The following is a 13,610-nucleotide window of genomic DNA, read 5'->3' as shown; positions in this document are numbered from 1 at the left end:
CAACCTCTAGGATGCTTTCCTTACATTTTTAATCATATCCTCTTTAGAGATATATAGAATGGTATATCTTGGATTTAATAATATACAGTATACTGGGGCTGGAGAGATGGCTCAGCGGTTGAGAGCACTGACTGCTCTTCTGAAGGTCCTGAGTTCAAATCTCAGCAACCACATGGCAGCTCACAACCATCTGTAATGAGATCTGGCGCCCTCTTCTGGAGTGTCTGAAGACAGCTACAGTGTTCTTACTTATAATAAATAAATCTTAAAAAAAATATAATATACAGTATATAAATGAATACCAAAATTTTATTCTTCCAGACATACTGCTCTTTAAAAAATAATCATTAAAGTAAGTTATACCTTAGAAGAAGAAGGCTCTCTTGATATAATGATGGGTTCTTCATATATTTTCCTGTAAGACGACAGAGACCCTAATATTCCTGGATTAACAAAATCAACTAATGCAAAAAACTCTTGCAAATCATTCTGAACTGGGGTACCTAGGGAGAGATAACAGTAATGAGCGGCTGAACTGAATTAGTCTTATGATAAATCACAAGTCTCTGTAGAAATCTGTCTCTTCTTTCTGAGAGCATAAATACAAGCAAATAACCTGCAACTAAATAGCAACAGCCAAAGCAAAGCTTAGAATAGAGATCACGTAAAGTTCTGCACCTGGTTTCAGCAAGGTGGCTGAGGGCAGGGCTCTGGCTCTGGCTGCACACATTCTGAACTCACCTCCTCCCCTGAGCAGGCCTGAACTAGGTATTTGCACCAGCTCATCACCTGTGAGCCAGGGGTGTGACAGTAGCTCCTTTACCTAAGTGCTGAGCTTCTACTCCTGACAACTACAAGGAAAGTGTTGTGTAAGCCACAGACCAAAAAAAAAAAAAAAAAAAAAAAAAAAAAAGCTGGGCTTGGTGGCGCACGCCTTTAATCCCAGTACTCGGGAGGCAGAGGCAGGTGGATTTCTGAGTTCGAGGCCAGCCTGGTCTACAGAGTCAGGGCTATACAGAGAAACCCTGTCTTGGAAAAAAAAAAAAAAAAAAAAAGCCACAGGTCATGGCTTTTTATTACAGCAACCCTGACAGACAACATACCTATTAGATATCTAAATCTTGACCTATTTCTAGTCAACACCAATTGAATGCTTTCCATAACAATCGGCTAAAATATAGCAGGAAACAAAATCAAAATTTCTTCTACCATGGATAACTGAGTATGATCACATATGTAACATTGCACATGTTCATTTGCATACATGAACTTTCATAGAAGGTAGACCATCACATTCGGAGCACAGCAAAAGGCCCTATAATTATAAAAAACAAGAATTGGTCCAAAAATGTAGGTCATTTACAGAGCTTGCTTAGCAAGGTCCTCTGAATCAACTCAGCAAGGTGCACATGAGCACAGAGACTAGAGCAGCAAGCACAAGGCTGACACAGTCCACACCACGCCCTCTGTGTATGATCTAGCCATGAGCTTAGCTGTTTTTTTTTTGTTTTGTTTTGTTTTTTCGAGACAGGGTTTCTCTGTGTAGTCCTGGCTGTCCTGAAACTCAGTCTGTAGACCAGGCTGGCCTTGAACTCAGAAATCCACCTGCCTCTGTCTCCCAAGTGCTGGGATTAAAGGTGTGCGCCACCACGCCGGCTTGAGCTTAACTTTTATGGGACTCCTGACTGAGAACGACTGGGTCTCTGACCCCTGTGCCTGTTCTTAGGGCTGTCCTCCTCCTCTTGGATGATGTTCAATTCAGTATGATAGTTTTTGCTTCAGCCTTATTATAGTCTACTTTGCAATGTTTGGTTGCTATCTTGTAGAAGCCTATTCTTTTCTAATGGGAGACAGGGAATGGATTGAGAAGAGATAGAGAGGGGAAAGGAACTTGGAGAAGTAGAGGGAGGAAAAATTATAATCATATTATAAAAACCTATTGTCAATTAAAATGGAAAAAAAAAAGAATAGATTAAAATAAATCCTAGGTTTAGTCCCTAGAAAGAATAAAATAAATCCTAGGTTCAGTTCCTAGAACCAAAAAATGATAGATATGGATGCATCGATTCAGACAATTCTAAAGACATTAAAAAAAACTATATACTTTCTTTTTTTTAATTTAAGACATTAGTTAGGGCTAGTTTTTATCAAAGTTACAGCTCTAGGATAAGAACAGGAAAGCAAGAACGGTCTCAAGATTGACAAAGCAAGGACACAGAGGAGAGTGGCAGTGCCCTGTGAAGCAAGCTACCAACAGAACATTCCTTCTAAATGACATTGCAGAATCAACGTTCTACTGACGAAATCAAACTTAATGTGGCCTGCCTGCTGCCTCGGCAGGAAGGCACTGCGCACCCTCACTGAGGATGTGAGTCGTCCGCCTGTTCCTGGGAAGGGCAGTTATCTGATGTCCACGTGAGGGAAGAGCTTTTCACTCCGTGACTGCAGCTCTGTTCAAAGCCTTTCTTCTATGCTCATCTCAGTTGCCCTCCTCTCTAGAGCTAATCTTTTCTGTTTTATAGCTGCAATGCTGGCCTCACACTAAATGGAGAGGAGAAATAACCATATATTAAAGCCAAACACAGTCATTTTCCCATTGTTTCTCCAGCCTAATGGCTCTCAAGATCCAAGGTTGGTGGTGAAGTTGGAAGAATCCACTCAGATCCTCAAATAGCCAAAGACATGGAAATCACCTAGATTCTACTTCCCATTTCTCCAACTTCCTGTTTCCTTAAACTCAGAATTCTCTAGGCAGTAAACACCAGCTTCCCTACTATTCAATTTTTATGTTATTACATAAAAACATTGATTGGCTATCTGCTAAACATTGAGCATCAAAGTATATATGATATTTGATGCCAATTCTTCTCATCTTTTTCATCTTTAATTGATTAAATTTCAAATAAATAAACAAACGGGCTGGAGAGATGGCTAGGATCACAACCAAAAATATAAATAAACAAACAAACAAGCAGGCCCAGAGAGATGGCTCAGCAGGGAAAAGGGCTATGGCCAAGCCTCACAACCTGAGCTCCATCCCTGGAGCCCACACGGTGGGAAAAACAGAAGAGACCCTGTAGTTGTCCTCTGACCCCCAAAGCATGTGCACACCCACACCCACACACAACACAGAAATAAATAATTTAAAAAACATTTAAAACAAGGCTGGGTGTATGAGACAGAAATATCTACCACATGACTGAATTAGACTTACACAGATCAATTCCTCTGGCCCTCATGACAAGTCCATAACATGATGCTATTACATCTCTGTTTCACAGACAAGGAAATTGAGGAACCAAGAAGTTAAACTACTTTCCCAAGTTTCGGCCTTCACTTCACCGGCAGACTGAGAAACCAAGCACACCCAGTCCCACCCTGTCAACCTCATGCTTTACTGCGATACCATTACATTTATTCCGCAAAAGGCAGAAACAGGGCTGCAGAAAAGTGCACAGGGATTTGAAGATTCCTAACCAATGAACATGGGCTTATTCATATGAATTTCCCCAACATCACCAGGTCTGTTTCTGTCAAGCATCAGATTACAAACTGTAAAAGGTTCATTAAACAAAAGTTGCATCCCATCTTCCCCAGAGTGACTACGAACCAGTGAGAATTACTGTCTTCTCACAGGAGAGGCTAGAAAGGGCCGTCGTTGTCTTGATGCTGCTGTTCTTCAAACGGTGTCCCTCATCACAGATCAGAAGGCCAAATGGGATAGTCTTAATTTGATCTAGGGAACGAAGTAACATTTCATAACTGATGATAAGAACTGAATGAAATGTAGAATTGATAAACTCCTCGACTTTATGGTCCTAAAGAGAGAAATATAATATTTAATAAGCCATAAACAGAAACTATATACTCAAATCGAAGCAACGGATTTTGCCCACCAGTAACCAACTATCATTAACCCCTCCTGTCTTGGTCCTGTTGGGCTGCATTACGAAGGCTTGGACAGCCATGGCTTCTCACTGGGATGGGAAGCCTAAGACTGACCATCATAAAGACGGTCCCAGCCACAGACTCGGGCATGCTCATTTTGTTCTTTTCTTTCCTTCTGAGTTCTCCTGGGTTTCTCTCCCCTACAACTGCATTAAATCCCAGGAACAAGGGCCCTGACTGACAAATATCTTAAGTCAAAAGACAAACTTACACACCCACACCCAGGAACAGAACCTCCTCAGCATCATCAACGCCCCTAACATAATGGTCTCAGGTAATACCAACCAGACCACAGCCGAACCAGGAAGACCTAGACTGTTAGCATAAAAAGCCTTCCCCTTCTCCCTGGTTTCACAGGGAAGTATGGCTCTCATAATGGACAGGGGAAGATCTGATCTCTCTTCCTTTAGTACTAGCATACTAATGTCATCGTAGGGCTCCATCCTTATGATTTTATCTAACCCTAACCACCTTCCAATGTCCTAGCTCTTAAAGCATTGCAAGCTCCTGAGTGACTCCCAATGGTTGACTTTTGATATTTTGACTTGAAAATGGCACAGAGGGATAGATAAAGCCATTCTGTTTTCTCAGTATTCAGTAAAACAAATAAAATATTCAACATTCTATTATAAAATAGGTTTTTGTAAGGTGACTATACACGATGTTAGCAGCCAGTCTCTGCTGAGACCCCCTCCTGGATACTAACTGTGAACAGCCTCACTATGGCATCTCAGCTGGGAAGTGCTGTCTACTGAGTCTACAACAAAGGGGTACCCATATTGTCACCAACCACTCCATGCCTCCTGCCTATGAACCTCCTTGTTCTCAAGAGTTATAAAGAGACTCCCTCTTCTGCCTCTTGGACTTGGATTCTCTTCAGAGACACTGCCTGCTGCCTTTCTGTGCCGGGACTGAACTCTCCTCAGTCATTCTGTTGCCTCTGTCTCCCTAAGTCATCAACAGCGCGTCTAGGAAACTCCTTAGTCCCCAGGGATCCAACTCAGTGTCCTCTCGAATCACCTGCCCACATACAAAACCTAACTGAGTTTTCCAAGGTACAAGCTAATATAACTGTTTTAAGCTCATTTAAGGTAAACTAGGCTAAACTATATTACAAAATATTACATGAGTTCATAACACATGTATGTACGTATGTATGTATGTATGTACGTATATATGTATTTATGTAACAGGCTAAGGTTATACAGTCTCATTATATAGCTGAGGTTGGCCTCAAATTCTGGATCCTCCTGCCTGTGTTTCCAACTCATTATAGTACATTGTCACACTACAAGAAAATGAACACTTGCACACTGAGAGTCAGCACCTTAACATATGACTCTGAAGAAGCAAAGGTAATCATCCTGTAACAACTCAAAATCAAAATGTAGGGCAAAGCTCCATTTCTATGCAAGGGGCTTGTGGGATTCCATACACTCAAAAAGCTAAGAACTATACTAAGTGAAAAGGCTTGATATTGCAAGAATGTTTAGGACTTAAATCTTTAAAAATCCCTTACCTGATCAACGGTGAATATCTTGATCCTTTCACTTCCCAGCCATTTTTGAAATTCTTTCCTCCAATTATTCACCAGGCTTCCAGGGGTAACAATGAGTGTCTTCTTTATTACTGGCTTGCCGCCATAGGGCCCCTGACACTGTAGGGTCCAGATGAGCGAGATACACTGCAACGTTTTCCCTAAGCCCATTTCATCAGCAAGAATAGCGCCACATTTGCCAACTGCTCTGTTAGAAGTAATTATAGTTTAGTGAATCACAATGGGAAAATATTTCATGCCCTGATATCATCAAGAACAGGAAACTGGTAATAATGACCCTCACAGACTGGTTTAGAGTTTCATCTAGCTGATAATAACCTGTCAATTTTGAGTCTTTGATGATTATAAGCATTATATATTGTGAACTAAAGAATCTGAAGTTAAAGACCTGAATATAAAGCCTCTATTGCTGTCATCTAGATATAGTTGAATACTAGAAATGAATTACAATTTTGAATCTACATTGGGATAATTAAACTATAGCTATGTCTCTCATAACTAACATTTTGAACACTTATCAATCAATTTTACTAGATCTGAAACTTTAGTCAGCAAGACCTGAGCTAAAATTATTTAAAATAAACGTATTCTACAATCAAAATTTATCACTCTCTGACAAACAATGGAGTCCTCAATAAAAATAGCTTAGAAAATGTCTGATGTCCTACAATAATACAACTTAAAATGAAGTCATTAAGAATATTTTCAAAATCATACATTTTATTCTGCTTTATATTTTTAAGCTCTTAGATAGCTACATGATATTTAAAAGTTACAATGTCCAATGAAATTAAGGATATTAGCAAAACATAAATATAGTTTGTTAGCTTAACTGAATTTCTCTATTAGAAATGGGAACTGATAAGAGGGTTTGGGGAGATGGTTTCAGCAGCAGCACAGATAAAAACCTAAGTTCCAATCTCACACCCCACATTAAAAGCCAGGCATGGTGGACTCCCAGGGCTCCATGGCCAGCCAGTCTGCCACATCAGCACGTTTGTGTCATTAAAAGACCATAACTCCAAAACAACAACAAACAGATCACCAAGACAGAAACGACACAGGAACTTGACTTCCGGTGTCCATGTGCTAGGTACATGGTGCATGCACACACACAGGAACACACATGAGGGGGATGAACAACTCATCAGTCTGTAACATGACTTCAGATTGCTCAAACCAAAAAATGGTGCTTTCCAAACACATACACTTTTGTAGCCATGTGTGTTTGTGAGTAAGAAGCATAAGCTGGCACGGGTAAGTTTAGAACTAGATCTTTTGTTGAAGCCTATAAAACATGAAAGTGAAGATCAGATGAGAGACTTGGTGAGGTCAAAAAAGTGTGTGCAAAGCCCCAGGCTCAAGACACAGCATGAAAAAGTGTGTGTGTGTGTGTGTGTGTGTGTGTGTGTGTGTGTGTGTGTGACCTCTTAGAAGTCAAATGGTTTAGAGAAAAGAAGCTTCAACTGAAAGCTGACCATCCCTACATTGTATCTAACAACGCCTCCTACTAACTATATAACTGGGAAAGTAAATCTCTCTATTCTTATTATTGTTCATAAAATAAAACTGGTATTTTCTCTACCTAACTTACAGCTTTTGTGAGGAACAAGTGAAATACTATTGATAAGAAGACAAATTAAATGGGTTGTGTAGGGCGGAGCTACTTATGGTCCTTGCTCCTGATTTACTTCTCACCAGAACATCTGGCACATGGCTTCCACCAGTGACCACTGTGGAACACACACACACACACACACACTTAGTACCAATTGCCTTTCCTACCAGCTGATATTTATGGTGCAGACCTGAAGTTCGTTCTATCGGATTCTTCTCAACAACCTAATTGTGACTATTTATTTTCCTACCTCATTCCCATCACACACTCATAGAGGAAGATGATTCCGTCTTTCTGATGTGGTCGGAGGTGGTGTACAAGGTGAGGGTCTATCACGACATCCACAATAGGAGAGCAGTGCCTATTAAACATCCGCTGGTGATTCTCGTCTGGGCGCGGCATAACAAGGGCATCTTAAAGATAAGGTAATACCACTTTCAGAACAGCATTATCTCATTCCCAACAGGACTGCTTGCCACTGTTTATGCCTTCCTCTACAGCCTGAGAACTCCCTCCCAATCTCAAAGGTTCAAATCGGAATGATGGCTGCATTGCAAGAACTGATGGCCCTGGATATGATAACAGAAACCAACAGGGAACCTGCTGTGACCAGGCATCGTCATGGGGCAAACACCATGACCAAGAGCAACCTTGGGAGGAAAGGCTTACTGACCTCACAGCTTTTAAGTCCATCATTAGGGAAGCCAGGGCAGGAACTCAGGGCAGAAGTTTGGAGGCAGGAACAGATGCGGAGGCCATCAAGGAATGCTGCTTACTGGCTTATTCACCGTGGCTTGCTCAGCCTGATTTCTCTCAACATGCAAAAGCACCAGGCCAGGGGGTGCACAACCCACCTGGCTGGGCCCTCCCATATCAATCACCAATTTTTAAAAAACACACTACAAACTTGCCCACAGGCCAATCTTACAGAGGCATTTTTCTCAGTCGTGGTTCCCTCTTCTCAGATAACTCTAGCTTATATCAAGTTAACATTAGAACTAGCTGGCACACTGCCTAATGCTTACCGAGAAACTCTGGTTTTGAGTCACCGAGAATGTAGCAACTCCAGACTACTTGTACTGTGAGGACCACAGGCAATTCCTACCACAGGAGTCCAGGCCCTCTTCTCCAATCAGTCAATGAAGAGTGAAAATCTTGTGGTCTCTCATAGGAAGGGACTACACTCCTCAAAAGAAGTGGTTGTAAGATGTATCATCATCCTTCAGCTACCCAAATGCTCTCAGGGAGGAGCTGAGACTGGACAGTGCAGACAGTAAGGGCAGGAAGAACTTACCCCCAAACTACAAAATTAGCAATGAGAGATAAGCCAATGGGCAAAAAGGAGGGTTGGAATCTCCAGGCACAGACCAACTAGAACCAGCTGGAAGCACTGGCAGAGGGCTCCAGGCCTGAGAGGACAACATGCAACAGAAAGTGTTCCTGAGGAAGCTGGAAGTATGCAAATGAGCTGTAAAGCCTATGCTACTGGAATGTATGTGTCCATCCTATGTGCAGCACTGCCACAGGGTTCTAACTCTGTTCTGCCTTTCTCCCCTCCTTGGAAGTCTACTAATTATTAATAAACTTTCTGCTGTAGGTATGTGCCTGCTCAATGCTTTCTTCTGGGAACAAGAAACTGGAAATCCTTGTAGATACACACCAACTACCAAGATCAGCATATGTCACTGAAATGATGAATTAACATGTATATAACTCCCAGCAGTATTTGACTTCATCATTATTCCTTATGTGAAAGGGTATATCTGAATATAATCTTCACCTGCAATTTTCACAATTTTTGAATTTTGTACAAGCACAGTGCAGGAAGGTGTGCTCACACCACCAAAGGATGTGAGGATCAAGTCAGGTAATCAGACTGGGCAGCAGTGCCTTTGCCACCTATCCATTTTCCAGTCACTTACCTGCAAGTTAAGTTTTACTTAGCTTTCACTTTTGAGACAAATCTCAATATATAGTGCAAACTGTCTTTCAGCTCACTATGTAACTCAAGCTGACCTCAATCATTTGCAAATTTTAAAACAAAATACAAACATGTCAAAAACCTTTTTTGAATTCACATGTCAAAACCCTTTAGACAGTAGCAGGTAGTGGTAGCACATGCCTTTAATCCCAGGACTCAGGAGGAAGAGGCAGGTGGATCTCTCTAAGTTTAAGGCTAGCTTGGTCTACAGAGTGAATTCCAGGACAGTCGGGGCTGTTCCAGAGAAACACTGTCTCAAAAACAAAACAAAACAAAGATCTTTAAACAATGAAAAGAGAAAGATAGGTTATTTTAAACTCTTACTTGGTGTGCACGGGTTATGGCGCGGTCTGCAGTCATTCCATCTTTTTCCCTGTGCTTGCGTTGACTGACACACACTTTTGAAAGGGTTAGAAAAGCATTTCCTGGCAGCCTGAGAACTTGGGACAGCAGGACTTCCACTTCCGTGCTGAAAACACTTGCCACTGTTGAAGTCATCAGAAGAGATTGTCCCCAGGATTTCTATTTCTTTCCCACCAATTATCAATGTTTGGCCCTCTTCTACATTCTCAAGGTCCTTGAATTTGTATCCAATGCCTTTAAGAAAAAAACCAAATTAATTGTACTGACATTCTAAGAAAACTTAGTAATAATTACCTTCCCATGACTGTACAAAATAAGCATTATACTTTGCATATAAATTACATATATATTTCATCATTCTGAATTAAAAAAAAAAACTTAAGAGCCAGAAAATAGTTCAAAATGCTAGGTCAACAAGCCTGATGGCTCAAGTTTAATTCTCAAAATTAAAAAGCCAAATGTTTTTTAATGCAGTAGTGTCTATAATCTCAGCACTTTTACAATATTTATTATTTATTTATATATAAACAATATATGCACCTATGTAGGTGCTGGAAAGTGAACTTGGGCTCAAGGGAAGAACAATATGTACTCATAACTAAGAAATACTTGCTCACGCCCACTTCGCAGCATTCTTATGGTAAGATGAAAATTTGGAACAGGAGAACTACTTGAAAGCTCTTGGGCAAGCTAGCCCAGATACACCAACTCCCAAAGGTCGTCCTCTTACCTCCCTGCCTCCACACACACCATTGCACATGCATTCTCTCTCTCTCTCTCTCTCTCTCACACACACACACATACACACACACACACACACACACAAAATCTCTCTCGTTCTAGCTGACACACACAAAATAGATAGATAGATAAACGGATAAATAAGTTTGTAAAAGTATTTAAGAATTAACACAGCTGAGACCCCCCCCCACCTTGCCACCCCACCCCTACTCCACTTCTGCACCCCCCCCAACACTGCTATGAGGCATGCAGAAGACACCCAGAGGCCCCGGATGTCACTGAAATGGGCAAGACAGTGGTAGAGAGATGGAGAGAAACAAACAAAATGATGTGTGCACAATGAAGAGGTGGGATTGGGAACACAAGGGTGGTGAGAAACAGCCTGATGTGAGAGCATACACGGTGAGGCCGTGGTGAGGTCCTGGCCCATGCTGCCGCTGAGTGCCACATCTGGGTCCATGTCCACTGCCCATGTTACCAAAGGTCACGCAGACGTCTGTGGCCGGGGTGACGCCTGTGGCCAAGCTGATGTGGGGCTGAACAGAGCTGACCCTGCCCCCGCCTGGCTGCAGGACTAGAAAAGCTGGCCCTGCCCATCAGACTCCAACTAGCAGGAATTGACAGTGAAAGTTACCTAAACACTTCCTATTATCAATTACATTGCCTTCTCCTTACTAAGCTGTAAATTATATTTATCTCTGAATCTTTGCTCCTATAGAAGTTGGCATATATGCTGAAAATTAGACAAACTATAAACAATATCTTTAAGTGAGTGAATTAATATATACAAAGGATTTTATAGTCTGACCAAGCTCAAAAGTAAACAGTAGAGGACAAAAGCCCTCGTGTGACAGACACCTTCTGGACCGCAGACTGCTCTGTATTAGGGCATTACTCTGAAACAATGGTTCCCTGCAACCTAGCTGTGTGGATCTAGTCAGGCCCAACCCCTACGTCCTTACTATGTACTTGAAATTTGTATTGAGTAGTACTGAAACTGGAGACCACTAAACGGCCAATAGTGACAGCTCTTAAGGATTTCAATCACGCAACATTGCAGGAGGGGGTGACCAAGACAGACTCCTCAGTCTCAGAAGAGTGCTAAGATAATTATGGCTGGTTGGCTCCTTTCAGGGAAAACTAAACCCTCCGACAGAATTTACCCTAATGAACCAGCACAGCCCATAAGAGTAACATTGTGTATCCTATAAAATTGAGACACAAAATTCAATGAAATAACATCCCAATCTGTCCCTTTGTAAAGCCCAATTGTATTTCAATTGTACAAAAATATACTAATATTTTTGACCAAATAATAAATACAGGTAATATATATCACAATACCTCTTCCAATATCTTTTCCTTCCAAATCTTTCAATGTGAAGGACCTTCCTCTTACAATAAGAATAGCATCGCCTTCCCACTTTTTGTGTTTTTTCTTTGAAGCTTTACACCAAACAACACTGAAATATTTAAGCAAGCTGCTAGCTTCCTCTTCTTGTGCCTTGGACTCTGTGATTTCTTTAGAGGCCGAATGAACTGAAATAAAAAGTAAATTTAAAACATTATTATTGAGGAAGATTTATTTATTATGTGCATGTAGTACACTGTAGCTGTCTTCAGACACACCAGCAGAGGCTGTCAGACGTCATTACAGATGGTTGTAAGCCACCATGTGGTTGCTGGGATTTGAACTCAGGACCTTCATAAGAACAGTCAGTGCTCTTAACCACTGAGTCATCTCTCCAGCCTCCGAGGATGACTAATTTCTACGTATCAAGCTCATTCAAACAAAAGTAAGCCAGCACACCAATACCATGGCCTGAGTTAGCCCAGGAATCCTAGAATGCTGGCGGTGGGGGCAAGAGAATCAGTTCAAGGTCAAACCTAGGCTGCATGAGTCTGTCTAATAATAATAACAGTAATGACTATATGCACAAGAAAATCAGGCTGCATTAAGAAAGAATATAAAAGTATTCTTGGGTCCGTGGGATGGCTCAGTGAGTAAACGCACCTACCTACCGCCAAGCCTGACAATCAGTCGGGTCCTAGGAGCCCACATGGTAGGAGAGAATTAACTCTCCCACAAATTGTCATCTGACCTCCAATGACAAATGCCTCTGACACACACACACACATGAATGTAAAACAAAAATTTAAAGACTATTTGACATGTTCATTTTGGTATTTAAGAAACTGAGCCGGTTGAAATAGTGTAACATATCATTGTAAAAAGTTTGGAACCTTAGAAATTAAAGCTATTATTCCAATGTTAGACATGAAGAAATATATAAAATTATGTTTTAATGACTGACTTAATTAACACGGCAAGCTGAGGAAAAGATAACTTACAGAGTTTTTTGAGATTAAGAAAGTTGTATTTTTCCTTCATTTATTTTTGACAAATTTATACATCTTATATTGTACAACTTAAATATTGTATCTTGACTGACAGCTCCCACCCCATGGTGGCTCTGGAGGCTACCATGTTCTGCCTCTATCTCAACAGTTATAGATATAAGTGAAGCCATACAGTAGTGGCCTATTTCGCTTGTATAATATCCTCCATATTCCCCTATGTGGCCACAAATGATAGGACTTTGTTTTTCAAGATAGAATTTCTCTGAAGAGTCCTAGAATTTACTTTGTAGACTTGGTTTGCCTTGAACTCTCAGAGACTCTCCTGCGTCTACCTCCCAAGTGCTAGGGTTAAAGGTGTGTACCGCCACCACCACCTAGCATATCCATCATTTCTAACAAGTACAGTTTTGCTAACTCAAAGTTTGTGTAACTAAATTCTGTCAGCATTGTATTAATCCAGCAATTTTTAGTTCAAAAAACTGATTAATTTTAAAATAAATTCGATCTTATGGGTTATGCATGCTGCCTGCAGGATAGCATATGAAGTATAGTGAGTTCCAGGCCAGCCTGTACTATACAGTGAAGACACCTAAACATGCATTGATGATTTTTGTTGTTTTTTTATTATCAGACAGATAGTTTTAAGGTTTGTAAAAAGAAGAATGTTTTGGTCAATCTGTGAACTATTAAAAAAAAAAAAAAAAAAAAAAACCTTTTTGAGGAGATTGAAGCAATGGCTCATAGGTTAAGAGCAGCTACTGCTAGGACACAGCTTGATCCCCAGAGCCCACATTGGGGCTCACAATTGTCTATAGCCCTAGTTCCAGGAGATCTGATACCCTTTTGGTCTCCAGCAGCACCAGGCGCTCATGGTACACAGGGTGACATGTAGGCAAAACACCCATATACATAAGCATCATTGTTTAAATGTGAGGTGTGGTTATTCTCACATAACTCCAACAGTAGCAGTCATTATGCATTGAGCAAAAACACGGTGCTTCTTTAAAATGTGTTCTGCTTTCTGTTATATTACCCAGGGG

At 40.9% G+C, this 13,610-nt stretch overlaps 1 protein-coding gene across 1 annotated transcript in view; it reads right to left on the bottom strand.

Moving 5' to 3' along the window:
• Rad54b (RAD54 homolog B (S. cerevisiae)) overlaps nt 1-13,610 on the bottom strand; it is a 56,889-nt gene that overhangs the window by 10,440 nt on the left and 32,839 nt on the right. The window contains exons 4-9 of the mRNA NM_001039556.3: nt 11,554-11,748; nt 9,430-9,702; nt 7,375-7,537; nt 5,468-5,693; nt 3,611-3,818; nt 364-503 (exon numbers count right to left, since the gene is read on the bottom strand). Of these exons, the coding sequence (NP_001034645.1) occupies nt 364-503; nt 3,611-3,818; nt 5,468-5,693; nt 7,375-7,537; nt 9,430-9,702; nt 11,554-11,748 (1,205 nt within the window). The remainder of the gene's footprint in view (nt 1-363; nt 504-3,610; nt 3,819-5,467; nt 5,694-7,374; nt 7,538-9,429; nt 9,703-11,553; nt 11,749-13,610) is intronic.

Source organism: Mus musculus, chromosome 4 (assembly GCF_000001635.26).
Source record: "Mus musculus strain C57BL/6J chromosome 4, GRCm38.p6 C57BL/6J".
Lineage (NCBI taxonomy): Eukaryota > Metazoa > Chordata > Mammalia > Rodentia > Muridae > Mus > Mus musculus.
This window is presented reverse-complemented; position numbering and strand designations above follow the sequence as displayed.